General features: G+C 33.6%; 1 protein-coding gene across 1 annotated transcript; it reads left to right on the forward strand.

The window, feature by feature from the left end:
- The first annotated feature begins 20426 nt into the window (after positions 1-20426).
- Positions 20427-21956, forward strand: LOC105769475 (aspartyl protease AED3-like). The gene has a single exon (XM_052631418.1). It carries the CDS (start codon positions 20479-20481, stop codon positions 21268-21270), a length of 792 nt encoding a protein of 263 aa, XP_052487378.1. The 5' UTR covers positions 20427-20478; the 3' UTR covers positions 21271-21956.
- The last annotated feature ends 85 nt before the right edge of the window (positions 21957-22041 follow it).

The raw sequence follows: 22041 nt of genomic DNA on the forward strand, positions 1-22041 counted from the left end.
TAGTTTTCAAAATAATAAATTTCAATAAATATTTTTTAGAGGAGAATCGCTTTTTAATCTTTTCGAATTTTTGACATTCGACTTTAAGACATTAAATAATCAATTCAGTACCAATTTTGGGCGTTACGAGGGTGCTAGTCCTTCCTCGTACGTAATTGACTCTCAAGCTCGTTTTTTTTGAAACTTGTAGACCAAAATCATTTTTAAGGTGATCCAATTACACCTCAATAAAAGATCGGTGGCGACTCCCATGTTCGTATTCATTTTTAAAATCCAAGTCGATCCCATTTTCACAAAAAAATGGTTTCGACAGCTTGGCGACTCTGCTGGGGACGTTAGAGAGTTGATACATAAATTGATTAATTTGTCTTTGTGTCGAAGAATCAAAATTTGTTTTAAATCACTATTTCCCCTTTGCATTCATTGGTTTTCATCATGATATGCTTGCTTAATTGATCTAAGCCTGTTAGTTTATTTGCATTTTGCATTCTATGGACGATTTTACCCCCTAAGTGGGAGTGAGAAACTATTCATTCGTGAGGTTTTCACCTTCGTATAGGATAGTGGATCGCTTTTGGGATACATCCGTACTTATTCCTTCGTGAGATCTTCATCTCCGTATAGTAATAGGGAAATGTATTCCCCTGAACCGAACTTGGTCCATATGAGCCTATAATGGGTGAGGATTGAGGAATCTGCTGGTTTGGGTACATTTGTGCTAGAAGCCAAACCACATATAGTGAACTTTAGGAGCCCAACCTAGGTAGAGCTACTCCAAACTCCTAGTGGTTACCCGAATAGGTACTCTATTTTTTCTTGTTTGCTTTTGTTTTGTATTAACCCGTTTCATTTTGGTTTTGATTATGATTGCATTGCATTTGCATATTAGAAAAGAGGTGTTGATTCAAGTTTGATTATTAAATTAGAGAGTTTGTCATGGAATACGAATTTCTTGATAAAGTGGAAGATAATACAGTTGCCCGAATATATTTCAAGAAACACAAGAAGGGTGGAGGAGAAGTACATTACTTTACTTTGTGGCCCGAGGATTCAAGCTGATCATCCAAGAGCCTTCGATATTCCAACTTCCTTAGGGAAGCTGATGAGCATTACGAGGATAGGCAGACCGTGGATCGTGATCAAGATCAAGCAAAAGGAGCTAGTAGTGACATCTATTGGAAATTTACGAGATTTATCCTAAACATACGGATGAAAGAAAAGATCGATGCTGTCTCTTGGGGTTTGAAGGCGATGCCGTACATGTATCCGTTTTATGTAAAGAAGTTTGTTTTCTAGTAAAGTTTTCTAAATGCAGTTGAATCAGAATCAACATCTCTTTAGGCATTCATTTTATGCATTTACATTACATGACATCATATGCATTAAAATCCACTAAAAAATCCTAATTGATTAAAATCATTCCTCAGTTAACCTGGAAACCAACCAACCAACCAAACACTGTTACGGTACTTGGGCAAAATCAAAAAGCTAGATCAAAGATTGAAAAAATTTGAACAGTCCCAAAAAGAGATGCAAGACCAACTTCAGCTGCAAATACAAGAGCAATTAGCTAAGATTCAGTAAGATATGATGGACAAAATGATGGAATCCCAAAGAAACATGATGACTCAGTTAACTCAACTTTTGGTTGGGGGAAATGATATGGAAAGGGCTCTATGGCTAATGCTGAAGGTGGAGACAATGATGGACCTCTCTATCCTCTAGGCTTTACTCCTCTACATGTGCATACCCAAGCTGAGGTGTACCCGCGCAAATCCTCTGTCACAATCAGGCCTCAGGCCGGTGCCTCAATGCCAACGAACTTTCATGCCGTATCAGGCTTTAACCCCGGAGATAACCTTATTAATCCTGCTATCCCTGATTTTAATGAAGTGACTGAAAATAAAAAATAAATGAGGAATTGCCAAGACAATTGGAGGAAAGGTGTAAATGGTTTGAAAAAAATTCAAGGCGATGGAAAGCACTGAGAAGTATTGTGGAATTGATGCTAAGGACTTGAGTTTGGTCCCAGATTTAGTGCTTCCATACAAGTTCAAAATGCCAGAGTTTGAGAAGTATAATGAGACCAGTTGCCCTAAAGCTCATATTACTATGTTTTGTAGGCGTATGACTGGATATGTTAACAACGACCAACTGCTTATACATTGCTTTAAAGATAGCCTCATAGAGGCAGCATCTAAGTGGTACAATCAATTGAGCCGTACCCAGATTAGTGGTACAATCAATCTAAGTGGTACAGTGATGTGACATATATGGTTCCTGATAGAATCACTTTACAAAATATGGAAAAGAAGCCGAATGAAAGTTTTAGGCAATATATTCAGAGATGGAGGGAAGTTGTTGTCCAAGTTCAGCCGCTACTCCTAGAGAAAGAAACTATGATGCTTTTCATCAATACACTAAAAGCCCCGTTCATTACACATATGCTAGGAAGTGCCACAAAAAGTTTTTCAGACATAGTTATGAATGGTGAAATGATTGAAAATGCAATAATGAGTGGAAAGATAGATGCGAGAGAAAATACCAAAAGGTCAACTCCGAGGGAAAATAAAAATGAAATGAATAATGTAAGCAGAGGATATTCCAAGTCAGTCACTGTAGGCCAGTCGAGAGCCGTGACCACTAGCTATCAAGGCTCGAGAACAAATACTGAGAGACTCCAGTTCACACCCATCCCAATGACATATGGGGAGTTGTATCAAAAACTGTTTAAAGCACATGTGGTGTCTCTGTTCTACTCAAAACCCGTGCAACCTCCATTCCTAAAATGGTATGATGCAAACGCCCAATGCGAATACCATGCAGAAATTGTAGGACATTCTATAGAAAATTGCACTACTTTCAAGAAATTGGTCGAAAGGGTCATTAATATGGGCATTGTCAAATTCGATGGTTCATCTAGTGCAGAAAATCTGCTACCCAATCATATTGATAATGGGGTGAATGCGATATATGAAGAAGAGGGAAACGTTTACATCAATGCCATATATGAAGACACAAATAAAAAGGGACCTTGTTAGATATTTGACCTTATAAAATTGGGAGTGTTCTAAGCAATCGAATTGCAGAAGAAACCCTTTGTAGTATTTAGAGTTTACTTAGAGTAATATTCAGAACACACTTGTTGCTTTTAGCCTAGAGGCAATAAGAACTCCTTTTAGGCTGAACGTTATTATTTTAATGAAATACATCTTTGCGATCATTTTTTAGCCAATATTTTTTCATTCTTTACGAATAATTATTTTTTATTCTTTCATTCTTTTGGATTTTCTTCCAAATCATTCTTTCATTCATTCATAATCATATTGTACAAATAATTATTCATAAATTCATACATTATTTATATATTCTTTTGTACCTACAATAGGTCCCTGAATATCAACGACATGAGTGACGCTGTTATAGACTTAAAATCTCCTTTTGAGCGAGACATGTGTTTAGAGGGATCTCATGACTTTGAAAATGACATAGATTGTAGCCTATCTTCGGACTTGTTGAGGATGGTAGAACAGGAAGGAAAATTTTAACTCATGAGGAGACAATGAATATTGTGACCTTAGAGGAACAGACATAACCGGAGAAACGAAGCAAGACCTTGTTGAGTTACTTCAAGAGTTTAAAGATGTCTTCGTATGGTCATACCAGGATATATCCGGGTTAAGCACTGACATTGTAATCTGAACAATAGCACGATGTCAGAAATTTGCAATATGTTCAAGATTAATATTATGAACGATGCAATGAAAGTTCTTTGTCGGGGTAATGCCCTTTTCGTTGACTTATCATAGCTTTGCCCATTTGAAGTCGAGTTTTCATCTCTTCGAGTTTTTGTTGGATTTTATCCTGATTGAAGAGGAAGATCCAAAGTTTTTCGTCATAGTTAAATTTCGCTCCAGAAGGCTCTATGAGAGAAACCTGATACCAAAGAAGATCTTTCGCATACAAATGAAAATGGAAGATCTTATGTGGAAGACTTTATCCGAAAAGTATTGATCCTGGCCGAGATGGATGCCAAAGACTTCCCAATCCGGTAAATTCAGATTCAGTCAAGAATTATTTTACTTGAAAAGGAAGAGGCTAAGGTGAAAACCCACAAAGGGCGCTTTGAGACAAAAAAGAAAAAAATAAAAAATAAAAAAGAAGAAAGGAAAAGAGGAGAGGCCAAGGCGAAAACCTGCAAAGGGAGCTTTGAGATCAAAGGGGTTTTGAGTTGAAAACCCGAAGAGGGCAGTTCAAATTTTAATCGAAAGTGGAGCATGTGGTAGTCTCACTATACCTGAAACAACAGGAAAGGATAGGCGACATCTTAGGGCATCGACAAAGTACTGTAGATCTCCTAAGTACATGTCAAACTCAGAATGATCTTCAGGAAGTTTGTACAGAGAAGTTCAAGCTGCAATATCTGGGACACCTAATCTTCATACTATTTATATTAAATTTGTTGTTCCGGGAATACTTTATTCTTTTTCAAGATACGTGTTTCCAATCAATTCCTCTTTTATTCTTATGATTTTTGATAATTTATTCATTTTAAGATATGTTTTCAAATCAATTCTATTTTATCCATCATTAAGATCTTTTTGCAAGCATGTTGTATTAGAATAATGATTAATGGACTAATAAAACTTTCAAAAGGGAAAATTTGCATATTACTCTAGAAATTTTTAAATAATACAAGAACCTGAAATATGACTATTGTTTAGAATGTACCAAGTTTAAAGGTTGGAAATCTGATAAGGAAGAGTCTAAATTAAGACTCTCTCTTTGGATTTTGTTGTCAAAAACATTGATTGAACAAAACGACAAGATGTCGTATTGATGACAAAGCTTCAATGAACAAACAAGCAATGATCATCGAGTGATAAGAAGAGGTTTTCTTGGAGAAGAAACTTCTTCGTTTGTGCATGAGCATTTGGCATGGCACCTTAGGAATGGTGTAAAAGACTAAAGACTAAAGTCATAATTTTCTACCCTGAAGTTTACAGTGGGGGAACGATGGTACAAATTTTGTGTCCTAATGAATTTTGAGGTTTATAGTGAGGGCAAATTGGCTAGGTGTTTCTTTGGAGACGCCAGCTGAGTAAGAAGACGTTATAGCACATCAGTGATAAAACCTTAATAAACTTTGAGTAATGATAACCTAAGTGATAAAGAGGGATCATTCTAAAAAAAATGACATTTTGCATTTATTCAAATGTCATTCATATAAGTCTAGTTAGGAGCATTTGATTCATTCTGATCATGACATCCTAATCACTTGGCATAGTTAGGTTCATAAAATGAATTTTACAGGTCGTGTTCCCTAGAGAACAGATCAGTGAAACCAAAAATCCTATCTCCCTGAAGTTGTAGTGGAGCGGATTTTGTTGTCAAAAACATTGATTGAACAAAACGACAAGATGTCGTATTGATGACAAAGCTTCAATGAACAAACAAGCAATGATCATCGAGTGATAAGAAGAGGTTTTCTTGGAGAAGAAACTTCTTCGTTTGTGCATGAGCATTTAGCATGGCACCTTAGGAATGGTGTAAAAGACTAAAGACTAAAGTCATAATTTTCTACCCTGAGGTTTACAGTGGGGGAATGATGGTACAAATTTTGTGTCCTAATGAATTTTGAGGTTTATAGTGAGGGCAAATTGGCTAGGTGTTTCTTTGGAGACGCCAGCTGAGTAAGAAGACGTTATAGCACATCAGTGATAAAACCTTAATAAACTTTGAGTAATGATAACCTAAGTGATAAAGAGGGATCATTCTAAAAAAAATGACATTTTGCATTTATTCAAATGTCATTCATATAAGTCTAGTTAGGAGCATTTGATTCATTCTGATCATGACATCCTAATCACTTGGCATAGTTAGGTTCATAAAATGAATTTTACAGGTCGTGTTCCCTAGAGAACAGATCAGTGAAACCAAAAATCCTATCTCCCTGAAGTTGTAGTGGAGCGGATTAAAACCATAGATCTTATCTCTTTGAAGTTGCAGTAGAGCAGATCGTGTCCAGTCTTATCTCCCTGAAGTTGTAGTGGGGCAGACTAAATAAACCAATCTTATCTCCATGAAGTTGTAGTGGAATAGATTAAAGCCAATAATCCTATCTCCCTGAAGTTGCAGTGGAGCGGATTAAAACTAAAGATCTGATCTCTCTGAAGTTGCAGTAGAGCAGATCGCATCCAGTCTCATCTCCCTGAAGTTGTAGTGGAGCAGACAGAAGAAACCAATCCTATCTCCCTAAAGTTGCAGTAGAGCGGATTAAAACCACAGATCTTATCTCTCTGAAGTTGTAGTAGAGCAGATCATGTCCAGTCTTATCTCCCTGAAGTTGCAGTGGGGCAGATTGAATAAACCAATCTTATCTCTCTGAAGTTGCAGTGGAGCAGATTGAAGAAACCAATCCTATCTCCCTGAAGTTGCAGTGGAGTGGATCAAAATGATGGATCTCATCTATTTGAAGTTGCAGTAGAACAGATCGCATCAGACTTATCTTTAAAGTTGCACCAGAACAAGTTGAAGCTACAAGTCTTATCTTTCTGAAGTTGCAGTGGAGCAGACTAAAGATAACAAATTTTGTTCTTTTGAGAAGCTACAATGTACAAATCTTATCTCTCTAACGTTGCAGTAAAGTGGGAAGCATCAATTCTTATACCTCTGAAGATGCAGTGGGTTAGAATGAGGCTATTTGAAGAAGAAGAGCACTAAGGTCCAATACGACCGGGCAAAATTAGTCATTTCTAAAGTCTTTGCTATGTTCTCGTTACACGATAACAAGCAAAGAGGGGCAGCTATAATACCCAATTTTAAGCTCGGGCCCAACATCAAATTAAAATAAATTAAAATTATAAGTGTCTAGCCCTAATTACAAATCCAAATAGCCCAAATCACACAAAAAAACCCTAGCCCAATAGGCCCACAACATGTTTTCAACAGCAAAGGAGGTAGAAACCCTAGGGCGCGCCGCACGTCAACAAGGCTCCCTTGTACGCCTCCGCGCACGTCGCAGCACGTAGCCTTCGCACTACGCACGTTCTCCCTGCAACAAACGATAAACCAAAGCAGCAAAAAGAAGAAACGGACTTACAACAAAGAATATAACAAATTTACCGCGAAAAATTGTGAGGGGAGATAAAAACATAAAAAAAAAGCAAAAAATAGAAAATGAGGGATTTTGATTTTTCTTTTTGGCTATATAAAAGTCAAACATGAATTTGTAAAGGGGGATACGAAAATTGATTAAAAAATTAATAAAAATTATAGCAGTGAGTTTTTAAGGTGATTTCATTTTCTCTTTCGATTTCTCTGTTTCTTTTTATTATTATTGTTTATTCATTGTGTGTAAAAAAAATCAATTAGAAAATAGAAATTACTTGAAGTGTTGAATCTCTGCCTGCTCCGTCGTGATCGGAGCCCTTGCAAGGTTCGGGAAGCCTCAAAACGGCCTGAATTTCCAAAGCGACGGAGACAAAAAAACCTAGGGTTTTATTTTTTTATCTTTTTGGGTTTTATTTTCCGTAAAAGTGGCGAAAATTCTGATCAGGGTTTAATTTGGGGGATTTTATAAGGTAATAAAAACGACGTTGTTTAGGGCCTGCTTCAGTGGCCCCAAAACGTCATCGTATAATGCCACACCAATCAATGACCCGCGCGACCTGACCTGAGGGAGGATCCGCGCGTTTTGTCCCAGGGGTAAATTTGCGCAAGTGGTCTTCTCTCTTTAGTGGCGTGTTCAAATAAGTTCTTTTCTTTTTTTAAATTTCGCCCTTTAATTCGTTTTTCGTTTTATTTTAGTCAATGTTGCAACATAGCGTTTTGGAGGGTTGGGAATATTTCCAAATTAACCCTCCATGTCATTTGTGCATTGCACATTGGCCCTTATTTTGTTTTATTTACATTATTCCCCGATTAATTTCGTTTTAGTTGTAATCTAATCTTTTTTTTTTAAATTAGTTTAATATTTTCATTAATATTAGGATCATTGTTGTTGTTATTATAATTATTATTATTACTACTTTCATCATTATTAATATTATTACTATTATTGCTATTATTGATAATATTATTTCCTTATATATTTTCCTATTATATATACATTACTTTATTTTATAGGTATTATTGTTTTAAGTTACTTTTAAAATCCTATATGTATTTACCTTTTTATACTATACTATTATTAATATTATTTGAATTTATTTTATTCTACAATATATTTTCTCTAAATTCACTCATTACATATTTTTAGATTTGTATAAATTTTTTTACGTAATACTATTTATGTATACATATTTCATATTAAATTATTTTCATTATACATACATAATCTATTGTTAATTTCAGTATTATTCTATAGATATTTTATTTCTTTCAAATATTTTAATATCTTTAATTTATTTCAACTTATTTCAAAATTGTTAATTTATTTTAATATTTTAATTTATATATATTATATTTATTTCTTAAATTATGCTTAAATTTGTATTTTTCATTAGTGTTTATGTAAAATTGCTTGATTTTGATTAGTTTCCACTTATTAGCCAATTTAGGTATTTACTTGAGATTATTGTTGCTATGTGTATTACTTGCTTGTATTTATCTACCATTCATTTGATTAATCATTAATGTATAATTTATTTACAAATTATCCTTTCGCGTTGCATATTGTCATTTAATCGCCTTACATTTTTCATTCAAGGATTTATAAAATAAAACTCGGCATCCAAGGTTCTCGAGAAGATTGTGCCCTAACTTACTGGGCCTTAATCTTCCTCGTTGAATTTAAGTAACCGAGTATTCCTTTTTCAATTAAAGCAAAGATTGCAAATTAAAGCTTATCTCGACAATTCAAAATGTTGTGTCCTAACATTTTGGATATAGCATTCTGTTATCTCGGGACGAGGTTTTTAAATAAAGGCAAACTCGTGTGTCGTCTTTGAAACTTCAAGGAGTCGTGCCCCAACTTACGGGGTTTCGATTTCTTCATTGAAGCAAGAAGGCTGAATTTTTTTTTTAGTTTTCAAAATAATAAATTTCAATAAAGATTTTTTAAAGGGGAATCATTTTTTAATCTTTTTGAATTTTCGACATTCGACTTTAAGATATTAAATAATCAATTCGGTACCAATTTTGGGCATTATGAAGGTACTAATCCTTCCTCGTATATAATTGACTCCCGAACTTGTTTTTTCTGAAACTCTTGTAGACCAAAATCATTTTTAAGGTGATCCGATTACACCTCAATAAAAGATCAGTGGCGACTCCCATATTCATATTCATTTTTAAAATTTAAATTGATCCTATTTTCACAAAAAAAATGGTTTGGACACCCACTTCCTTTTTTCTTTCAACTTTGTCCTCGGCACATAAAATTTGACTTTAACAACGTATAGATGACCATGTTTCGATAACTTCGGACACGAGTTTTTCTTTGGCATATAGCTTGACAAATGAACCCGAAATGTTTGACTTTTCGATTACCGTCAAAACTCATTACGTCTCTCAAGTGTTGTTGGGATATTATGAATTACTAGGGAAAGTTCTTGCAAGTATTGATTAGCCTTTTCCAAAGCGAAGTTGTAATGCGACAAAACACGCACAGTTGGTCTTCATCTCTCGATACACCTTCTCTGTTTTCACAAAACAAAGCCGACAACTAGAGATCGATGTTAATTCAAATTTGTTTAAGTAGATTTGATGTCCGACTTAATCTTCCACCACAATGAAATTACGTTGCTATCACTTTATCTAATAATTAGATTTAAATATAATTATTGGTAAATAAATATATATGGTATTTATAATCATTGTAATTAGTAATTTATATTGGATCGAGTATAATTAAAATATATTATTTGTTTCAATTGAATATTTAAATTTAAGTTTCATTATGTGTAATTATGATTTGTGGGTTTCCGTCTCATTATATGTATATGTTATATACATGTGAGCTTTGCTGATTCTTCGTATGTTGTACGTTTTATACTAATTTGATTCTACATTATAATATATATTTATATTTGCATTGTACTTATGAATGTACTATATTTACAATAGTAAAACTCTTTGACAAAATTCTTTCCTTCAATTCTTATGAAAAAGTGGAAATTAGAGAAATCAAGTGAGATAATAATATTTTTTATTTTTAAGATTTAATTATACTTAATCAACCAAATCCGATAAAAAATTATTTTTTAGAAAAGTATGTGATTACTAACCTAGTATAATTACATTTTGTTGGTTTACACACTTAATGTGTGTATTTGATGCAAATTATATAAACTAAAAATCATAATGGATCGATTTTTAATTCAAAATTGTATTTGTTGATTATTTTAACCATTGTAGAGAGTGAAAACCTTAGACCTATTGTTAGGTAGCTTTTGGGTTTATTGCTTTTATGCATGATATACAAAGAAAGATTTCTTGAATAAAGGTGTGCATTTGTTGCTTTATGCGTGATATTTAAAGATAAATTTCTAGAAATAAAAGATATTGAGTTTCCAATAAAATATTAGTTTCATCTTTGATTGTAAAAGGGTAATAAAGTTGATAGAGTTTTAATTGATTGGTATGAGTATTATTATCCTTTCATTTATGAATCAAGATGGATCATGAGAGTTCTAAACATTTTGTCCAAACAAACAGATATGATTAAAATATATAATGAAATTGTTCAAAAAATATTTATACGATAAAAATCAAGATAAAGTAGAAAAAAGATCATTTTCTTTACAAACCCATGTAGAATAATTATTTGTTCATGACTTGAAATCAAAGAAATCAAAATTTTTTATTGGTTTCATTAAATATGAATCTATCTATTTTCTGTATGCTGTGATTTCTTAAGTAAAACGATCTTAGATTTAACTTAAATTCAAACTATTTGTTCTCATTATACCTATACAAATATCTTGCCATAAATCAGATAGTATTCACACTAATAAACTTCAGTTAAAATTCCTTCTATGAATTTAAATGTTTAGTTTTAATATTTATTTTTACCCTTAAGCATTTAAACGGAAACTTATTCACATATTCAGTTTTCTTTTTCTCTCTTTTTCATAAATTCAAATTTTCTTTTTTACTTTTATAGATACGGATTATTAAAAGGGAGGAGGAGAGGGTGGATGGGAGTGCTGGTTCACTTAAGTTAAGCAGAGACAATGGAAATAAGAGTAGAAGAGAAGAAGAGGGAGAGCTTTTAGGGTTCATTTTGTGTAGAAGAGGAAGAAGAAGATCCTTTAGTACCTAGCTTATATAGTAAGTCAGCCTCTGTTCTGCAGTGCCACATGACCGTCCATATGATGTACAACCCGGTTATGCGGGTTGGTTAGGTACCATTACAAGTTTAGTTGTTATCATTGTGTGTACTGCGCGGTCTTACCCTAACTGGTTCTTGAGGTCATATAAATTTGTTATGCTTAAATGATCCCAGTGAAGAATGTGTCACGAGGGGTGTGTTATGAACCGTTTGCAGACCGATCCACCAGGAGTTTGCGAAAGGCCACCTGCAAACCATTCGGCAATTTACCACGTGTCTTGCTGTGCTAGGGGTATAACAACTTTTATAATATTAGTTAGCATTAATTCGCGTTAGGAATATTTAATTAAATTTATTTAAAAAGATCCTACGTATTTAAGTTTTATAAAATAAAAATGAAGAGAAATTTATAAAGCTTTTCATATGAAAATAAATTATATTTTGGGAAGAAGGGAATGGATTATTGCACTCATCCTATAACATAATTTAGCTGTTTATAATATTTGAGAAACCTAATCCACACGGACAAATGTTAGCATGTTTAAAGATATTGACTCACTTATTAAGAAGATTTAAAGTTGAAAAAGATGTTGTTGTTTGTCTTAATTATAGGATCTAACAACTCCTGTTGACTTTAAAACTTATAAACATAATCATCTTTGCATGTTACGCCATAGCTTCAAGAATACACCAGTCTCTTCTCTTTTTTACTTTTATATTTGGACTGAACTCAACGTAGAAAAAAGAGATTTACTTTTAATTTAGGGAGGGAGGGCGGAGAATCCTATAAACCTCACAATTACTTCGTCTTTCATAAATTGTTTGAATTTTTTTATCGCATTGATTTATTAAATGTGTTTTATAATTTAAATATATATTTATTTATCACTTAAAATTTAATATATTTATATTTGAAAAAGGTTAAAATATCACATAAATTCTTGTACTTTTCATAAATTTAGAATTTAGTCCCTATACTTTTATTTACAAGAATTTAGTCTCTTCATTTTTAGATTCTGAAATTTAGGTCCAATTGTTAATTGTGTTGTTTTTTTTGTTAAATTTGTTGATGACATTTTAAAATAAAATAAAAAACATTCGGTAGCCATGTAACTAAAAATGGCGTTATAATAAACTCAAATTTGACAAAATAATTTTAACAATGTTAATAGTTGGATCTAAATTTTGAACTTTGAAAAGTAAGACTAAATTCCTAAAAATAAAAGTATAAGGATTAAATTCTAAATTTATAAATAGTACAAGGGCTTATGACATATTTTAACCTTAAATATATATTTTTTTTGTTTCACTTAAATCTAAAGTTTTCTCCAAAAAACACCTTAAAGTTAAATCCCTGTAATTTGATTAAAGAGGAGTAGCTCAAGGGTGACAATTTTAGTAGATTGAGCTTCCTCCTCCCAATGCTCTAGATTTTCTAGTCTCAGGACTCCTCATACAGCTATCAACTTCACAACAAATTGTTCATTCTTAGCGTTCCTTTGATTAAGGATATGCTACTGCTTCTTGAAACGATGTTCTTGCTGAGAAAAATACTTTTCTAGGAGTCGTGGTTTCTTTTAGGTCTTTGAGTCATGAGGCTGGGGGCCTGATGCTTGCTAATGGAAACCCTAGTTTAATGGAAAGAGGGTTGTTGGTGGAAGGGGTGCTATTATGAGACAGGTTACAACTTCTTGTAAGTAAAGGGCTATGTAATTAAAAGGTCTGGGAGGGATTTCACTAGGTTATCATCGAGGTGTTACAGCTACAAGGGGATCAGAGTGGCTAGAGGAACAATTTTTGTTGGTGCAGTAAGAGTGGTAAAGTTGGAGGCTAGAGGACCTTTCAGGGCCTTTACCAATTGTTCCAAGGTGGGAAGAAGAGCGTTTGCATACTATAGCTGAGCTCTAGTAGAAAAGGAGTCAGAAGGAGAGGCATGTGTAGAGCTCAAGCTAGTAGAAACACTTGGGACTGGAACGAAAGAGTTAACTTGGTTAGCTGGGTCGCTAATCTGGTTGACTTGATCAGTTGGGGTGCCACTTTGGGATTGAAAAGTCATGTTTTCCATGCTCACCGCACCAATTGTTGATACAATGCTCAACAATGGGAGAGTATAAAAGAGAGGAAAACGGTTGCTAAGAAGGCCGATTCACCCAGCTAGGGCGGAGAGCTAGAGGTTAGGAAGAATAGAGGTGGAGAGAGTTTGAAGGCTGAGGGTTAGAGAAGTACTAGGTGCACTATTTACTAAATTAGTTCTTTATAAGAATTTATTGTCTCAAATTTTAATAAAACCAATTATATTCCCAAGTGAAATGGAAATAATAAATATGTTCAATAAAATGTTTATATTCTATATAAAAAATATTAATAATATTTTATTAAATGAAAATAATGTTTAATAAATAAGATTAAATTTGTAAATTTTATTAAAGATACACTCTAAATCTCACTTATTATTATTATTATTATTATTATTATTATTACTATTATTATACTTTTCTCTTTTTTTTCTCCAAGTAACTTGCTTCTTGTTTTTTGTTTTGCTTAGCGACGCTGCCAGCCTCTGGGTTGGCTACTACTTGCCCTTTTCTCCCTCCCACCAACCCTTTTTTTTTTCTCTTCATTCACTTCATGTGTTTCTTTTTAGTTTGCAGGTCTATTTTGTGGGTATATTTGTTATCTTCACAAATTGTAACAAATAGATAACGGTTTTTGTCGTCGCTAAAACTCCATTGATCATCAGCAATTTCTCTTGGAGAGTGGATGGCTCTTTGTCGGCTTCTTAACCTGTTTTTGTATTGAGAATATTTTAGAATAATAAATGATTTCACGAGTCGATTTGGACCCGTGTTGTCTTTAAGTTTTATATGTTTTTATTTTGTTTTCCATTGTTTAATAATTCTTCATTTTTAGCAGTTTTTGTCTTCTCTTGTAGCATGTATTTTAGTCTTACTTATATATGTAGTCTTGCTTTTGCAAGTGATTTTAGGGATGGTTTTGTCGTTGTCCTCTCCAATTTGGTGGATGCTTGATTCTTTTGTTGATTTTTACCCACCTCTTTGGACCATCCGAGGCTAATTTCCTTATCGCATTAAATGCTTGCAATCATTCCAGATATGTTGTGCTTGAGTTGTGACAGAGCCAATTGTTAACGTGTCATAATGTTCTATTGATGCTAAGGTTGAAGCTTTTGTTGTATTGATGGAGCTTGCCCTTTATTACCTACGATGGGTGTTTGCAATTTTTCCTTATGAAGTGTATGGTCCCATTTATAGAATAAATTAATGGATTTTCCGTTTTAAAAAATTATTATTAACATACTATTTTTCTTTTACTTTGAAAATTTTAAAAATTTGAATCTCAAATATTATTATAGATGTATAATAATCTGAAATTTTGAAAGATAAACAAAGCTGTTATAAACAGCATTAACTATGTGTTTGATGTTAAAGGCAAGAGGTAGGCTATGGTGTTGCCTGTAGGCAAAGAAATGGGTATACGGTCCAAGTTCACAGTTAGCGTGCCCAAACTAGTACTACAAGAGTTTCCGTTTCTCATAATCAATGCTGTTTGTTTTGGTTTTAAGTTAAGTTTCAAAGGGATAGAGGATTAAAGGCTAGGCTATATAGTGCCTTGTATTTAGGATTTATTACAGTCGGAATTTAACATTTAAAGGTAGATTGAAGTTTATGTTAGTTGGTATTGTTTTTATTATAATAACTAAAATGATGTGAGTTTAAATGTATTTAAAAGCGTTTATTTTTTCAAAAAAACATTGTGCAAATAAAATGGAAAAAATGTGAATACTTATTAAAAGTAAATATTTTATGTAAATGTAATCAAGACAAAACAAAAATTTTGATAATTTAAGGGCAGATTTGTATTTCAGTTTTTTTTTAAAATTAGCATTTGGATCAAATAGAGAAAATAGCAAAAGGCCCAAATTGGTTGAAAATGAGCTGTCATTGGATTGGAGCTTGGGCTTTTTTCTCGCCGAAACCAACCGCTCCCCATTATTATTATATTCTATTTGCCCACTGCCATCGGGGCTCTTCAAGTCAGTTGCTAATTGACAATGTTCACCAGTATTATCTTCCCTCCCAGCCTTGCCAAAATTAATCAACCTATAAAATTATAAATTTCCAAAGGTATAAAATAAAAAAGTTTTACGTTAAAAAAGCAGATCCTCTATTTTATTTAAGGTCAATAAATTTTTTTATCTCTTTAAATTTGTCAATACTAATATAATTATAATTATAGTCGTTGTTGATAATAAAATTATTTGAATTACTCGTGATCTTTTCTCTCCTTTAAAATAGGAGTATAAAATGTGCTTGAATATTAATGTATGAATCCAAACTTTCATACCTACAACATAATACCCTTGACATTGAGTTAAGAGGTTATTGACAACACTTGTTAATAATCTAATACCTAAAGATCTGAATTAAGAATAACTGCATATATTATGTAATCAAATAATTGAAAAGGAACTTAGGTTTACTTTAAATGTTTCAGATGATCCCTCTCGGAAATTGATCTCCAATAAATTTAGGATCAAATAAGACATTTAGAAAATTGCTTTATCTTGTTTTTAAAAAATAAATAAATACTATCCCTTTTTAATTCTAAATTTAAAGCTTAGGTGGAGGCTGAGGTGATTTATAGTCATTAGGAACCGCCTATTGAGTACCAATCGCTAGTAACTGTCCATTTTTGGGTTTGTTTCGAACCTCCACCACTACTGACGTAAGCTTTCCTTCGTGCCCTTTTACTTTTGCCTCTATCTCTACTTCTTCCTGCATGCACCCAGCAACTCATCTTTGTTTAATTACCTAATAGCACCAAAATTAAATGTTCTAATAGTGTTTGGTTTTATTGAACTGAAATAATTTAGTGTTCAAAATAGAAAGAAGAAAGAAGAAGAAGCAAATTCATCTGAATCTTAAATATGAAATGTTACAATTGGTAGTCACATTTAAATGGTGACCGGTGGAGTAAATGGCGGTGCAAGCGACTACTATGACTCCCGCATGCCGATTATATAAACAACAAAATAAAAAGTATTATAAGACTTCAAAGAAAACATTTTGAATTAAACAAAAGGCCATTCGTTATATATATATAAGTAATTCAAAGCCATGAAGAAGAGAAAAGATAATACGTAGGGAAGCAAGAGAAGGAAGGATGAAGTTACAACGCAAGAAGCCGGTGTGAGGTTGGACGATTTGAAGACCTACAAGGCTTCGAGACTCGAGCTTGTGACCGATGACGCCATTTTTGGAACCATTATAGAGATCGCTGCAATTGCAAATGCATCATCTCCATGCTTTGATCTTCTTTTGAGTTTTGGGGTCTCTCACACACACGGTTCTCTTCGTTACAAAGCTTTTTATATGCGTGCTACGTGTAAGTGCACTCCTCTCCCTTGCATCTCCATATAATATATTGTCACATAAGGATTTACAAGAGGTAGATCCGTAGCTTGAACCTTTTCCTCTTCAGTGAAATATTCTATATATTAATGTTAATTAAATTAATAAAAGAATTGATGGAAAGTAAGCTGTTCTTTTCAAGCATGGTAAACAAATGGGGGAAAAGCAATAGAAGCCAATTTTACCTATTAAAGTAAGCTTTTTTTTATTTTCTGATTTTGGCTTAATACTTAAATGCAAAACTGGCCCCCAAAGTCAAACTATGACTTTTTTTCACTTATTTACCTAATTTTTTTATCTTAAAGCGTAATATTAACTAATAAAAATATTACATGTGATATGTTTTATTGGATATTATACACTTTTAAAGTACAAAAGTTAAAATTGATTATTTAAATATCACTTTTAACCTCAAAAACTTTAGTATTTAAGAAAATGGTACTTTGGAGGTCAACTTTTCAATTAAATATTTCTTTAATATTGAATTACATAGTAATTAAAGATATTCTTTGAACCCAAACTTAGTAACAAGGTTTAAGTTGGTATCTAACTCGGTTAAAAATTTAATCTTGAGCCAATCAACTTTTATAATTTTCATAAATTGTAAAACTTTAAAACTCTAAAATAAATAAATATTTTTCTTAAAATTAAATTTTTTAAATACGAAAAAAACATTTAACTAAAATTTTAGAAAATTTGTTGATAAATAAATCTTAACTAATCAATTGGTAAAAGCACCATTGAAGCTCTTATACTAAAAGTCGGATTGCATTTTGTCCCCTTAACTCAAAAAATAGACAAATTAAATCATATATGCTAGATCAAAGAGTAAAGTAGTCATTCTATTAAAAATTCTATCTATTTCTACTATTAAAAACTAGCTCCTATACGTTAAAATGAGGTACACGTTGCATGCCATGTGTAATTGTCTATGAAGGCCTTTATACTAAAATTTAAATTGTATTTTATCTATCCCCTTAACTAAAAAAAAAAGGGTAAATTAATTCTTGTATATTAGTTCAAAGAGCAAATTAGTCATTTCTATTGTACTATTAAAAATTGACATGATGGTGCGAAGAGTCGAAACAGCTGAAAATTATTGGGCAAAGATTTGGTGTGTTAAGAGAGTCCTGGCTATGATGGTGAAGAAAGGGGAACTTATAGTTGAGACTCGACTACTGGTAATCCCCGGACATCATCATGTGTTCATACGGGTTTTGTCTAGGTATGCCACTTAGGGAGAAAGATAGCCTTTTAGCTAGAAGACAATTAGTTTAATGAATCTGATGATTAGACTTGAAGGAAGTCAATAGAGTTTTCCGCATTATCCATGCAGCAAAGAAGCTTGACACTTAGTCTTGACAAAGTTGGCGAAGTTCATGCTCACGGCGAGGTATTAGTTTAAAGCCAGCTAGTGCTAGGTGTGTATCTAGGCGAGGATGAGGAAGATATAAACAAGTACACATATACAGTGCAGTGAAGATCATGAATTTGTGTTATCATACCACTAAATATCTGTTCTTTTTTCCAATTTCAGTTTGATGAATTAAAACTGTAACGCAGGAATTAGGAAGTGAAAGTAATGAGTTTGTACGATTTGTATGCTGATATCTATATGAATCAAATGGCACCCAGTAACATGAAATCCTTGCAGCCATTATATATTATATATTTAAGTTGGAATATAATATTTATTACTATTGTTATTTTATGTTTATTATGAAGTAAATTATCAGTGTTATTTATAAATGTATAGTTTTACTCTTATACGAAGTAATCATTTTTTCTTTGTAATGAGTTAGATCTATCCTCGATCAAACTTTTATATGTGATTTTTTTAAAACATTATGATTTTTAAAAGAAAACATGGCAATTCATGTGGAAATAATTAACTTGGTTTTAATTAAATCCATAATGGATTGTAAAATACATACCCGTAATTAAGAATTGAAAATCTTAACGTTTATTTATAAAAATCTGAAATTTTTAATTAAAAACTATTGGTATTCATAAATATATCTAATCTTGCTTAATTTAAACGATTTTTTTACCATTGTACAACCAGAAAACAACGAATATGGAGAAGATGAGTACTTGACGATAAAAAAGGTGTAATTTTGAATTTTAGATGAAGGTATTATTGAATAAAAAGTATATGAATAAAAGTTTTAATACAACTGATATTTTCAAGTCTTCTTTTATTTATCCATCTCTCATCTTGAAATTGTATAAAAATTTAAGCTTACCAAACAACTTGTTATTTCAAAATCAGATATAAAGATTACTTCCTGTACATATGATTTATCTTTTATAGACCTCATCGTGGGCTAGGCTGTACCAGGTTTGGGCTGAGCTGATACAAAATCCTAGGTTGTTATCTAGGCCTGGGCTCTACCAAAAAATAAGCTTAAAATTTTATCCAAGTTCGGTCCAGATTAAAAATACTAAACCTGAGCCGAATTCAATCCACCCGTATTAAATTTTATTAGATTATTTTTTTATATAAAAATAAATTTTAAAAATATAAATCATTGAGTACACTAAAAACATTAAAATAAATATTTCCTAACAAATTGGAAATACATTAAAAATACCAAAAGTATCAATAAAATAAGAGTTATATAATATCCAAATAGTAACAATAAAATAGTAGTAATATAATAAAATAATAATGAAATGACAACAAAATAGTAGCAATACAACTGATCCGAGTTGAGCCCAAAAAATTCTACCCAAGACCCAACCCATTTAAAAAATAAATCTTATTTTTTGTCCAAACCGATTTTTTAAACCTATAATTTTATCTAAATCATTCCAATTTTCGAATGAGTTGCAGGTCACCCTATAACGTTTTTCACTTACAAATTCCCTTCACATGATGCGGAAATGTTTCCTTTTGAAATTTGAGGCACATGCAAATAGAATATGTTGATGTCTGACTATGGCAAAGTTGACTTCTCTTGTTGTTCTTGAATATATATATAATTAAAGATAGTAATTTCTGATTACGACAACCTCGTGAGCTGGTTGGTGGAGGAATCATTGAAGAGTGAGTGAAAATAACAAAACCATTCTTGTGGTCTCTTATCAAGTCCCAACACATTTATCTAAAAAAGAACATTTGAGTATAAGATAAGTGCAGTAGTTAATTAAATTTAGAATACATTTGAGTGTAAGTCAAGTGTTTAGTCCGAAAAAGGTGGACGTCCGCCCGTGACTCCCACCTCATGCAAACCCAGGTAGGGACAAAATAGCAGTATCCCCCTTTCAACAGGGATTCACGAGATTAATTAACAACTCATTTTTCGCCACGGTTTTCAATGATTCAATCTTACCTTTAGCCAATCAAATCAAAGAAAAAAAAACACGTACACTTGGCCAATTAGTTGATAACTAAGACAGTGGCATTTTGAAGTCCGACGTCTTGCACGGGATAAGAAAGTGTAATGTCTTTGAGCCGTACGGGATAAGGACATTGCTTGATAGTAATACCTATTTCTTCCCCTGTCCACACAACTCAAGGCTTACTTTTGTCCTTTATCATTTGGTCGCCAAGCATTGAAAGTTTGTCATTTTGCCCCACTATCACCTGCATTAATTAATCCCATTTCTCTACTCAACATTTCAAGCCGAGGCTATTTCAGTAATTCTATTTGCACTAAATTGCATGTATAAAATCCTCTTCGGGTACTCATTTCTAATGCACACACACCACGCCACTCACTGCCACCTTCTTTACCACCTTTCAAGCTGAAGTTCTAACTCTAAAGCATGGACTTCACTGCCACACTCTTGTTCTTTGCTCTTTTCATATCCTCCATCCAAGCTGTAGACCCTTGTGGTTCTCGGCCACAAAACAAAGACCTATCGGTGATTCCAATCTACGGGAAATGCTCACCATTCAAACCACCCAAACCAGAGTCATGGGTCGACACTGTCATCAACATGGCTTCAAAAGACCCAGCAAGGCTCAAGTACTTGTCCAGCCTCGTAGCCCAAAAGACCACTGCGGTTCCCATTGCTTCAGGCCAACAAGTCCTCAGCATTGGCAACTACGTGGTCAAGGTCAAGCTCGGAACCCCGGGGCAGGTCATTTTCATGGTGCTGGATACTAGTAACAATGTTGCTTGGGTTCCCTGCTCCGGCTGCACTGGTTGCTCCGCCACCACTTTCTTGCCCTCTGCTTCTTCGAGTTATGGCTCGTTGGATTGCTCCTTGCCACAATGCAACCAGGTCCATGGGCTCTCATGCCCGGCTACGGGGGCTGCTGCTTGCTTTTTTAACCAATCCTACGGTGGTGATTCGTCTTTCTCCGCCAACTTGGCTCAAGATTCCTTAACATTAACAAACGATGTTATCCCAAATTTTGCTTTTGGATGTATTAACAGCATCTCTGGTAATTCAATCCCACCCCAAGGGCTATTGGGTATGGGCCGGGGACCCATGTCACTACTTTCACAATCCGGGTCGCTATACAAAAGTGTGTTTTCCTATTGTTTGCCCAGTTTCAAGTCCAATTACTTTTCGGGCTCCCTTAAACTCGGGCCTGCAGGTCAACCCTAGAATATTCGAACCACCCCGCTGTTAAAAAGCCCACACCGGCCCTCCCTTTACTACGTAAACCTAACCGGGGTCAGTGTTGGCCGGGTTCGGGTCCCCATCCCCCCTGAATGCCTAGCGTTTAACCCGAATACTGGGGCAGGGACCATCATTGATTCGGGTACGGTTGTAACCCGATTCGTCCGACCCCTTTATGAGGCAATCAGGAATGAGTTTGTGAAACATGTGAAAGGCCCATTTTCAACAATAGGGCTATTCGACACGTGCTTTGAGGCAAAAGCGGAAGTTGAGCTACCCTCACTAACATTACATTTCGAAGGCTTGTCCATGAAACTGCCAATGGAAAACACCTTCTTACATACCAGTGCAGGGTCACATGCTTGCTTGGCAATAGCACCAGCTCCAAACAATGTGAACGCCGCCATGAATGTAATAGCCAATTTGCAGCAGCAAAATCATAGGATTTTGTTTGATGTCGCAAATTCTCGCTTGGGGATAGCTCGTGAAGCTTGTAACTAGGCTTATTTCTTGTCGTTTAGGCTAAGTTTCTGGTTTTATTTAACGAAAAAAGAAGAAGATGGTGTAGTAAGCTCAATAAACACAGGACAAGAAAACCCTTTTGCGTTGGTTATTTTAAGTTTTCAATGAAATATCAAAGGGATGGAAGAAGCAACCTCTGAAGTTTAAAATCATCCCCATAATCTACTTGCTTTTTTCCTTCATTCAAAATAACATGTTTAGTTATTTTACTCTCTTTTTTTTTTTTTCATTTTT

Source organism: Gossypium raimondii, chromosome 5, assembly GCF_025698545.1.
Source record: "Gossypium raimondii isolate GPD5lz chromosome 5, ASM2569854v1, whole genome shotgun sequence".
Lineage (NCBI taxonomy): Eukaryota > Viridiplantae > Streptophyta > Magnoliopsida > Malvales > Malvaceae > Gossypium > Gossypium raimondii.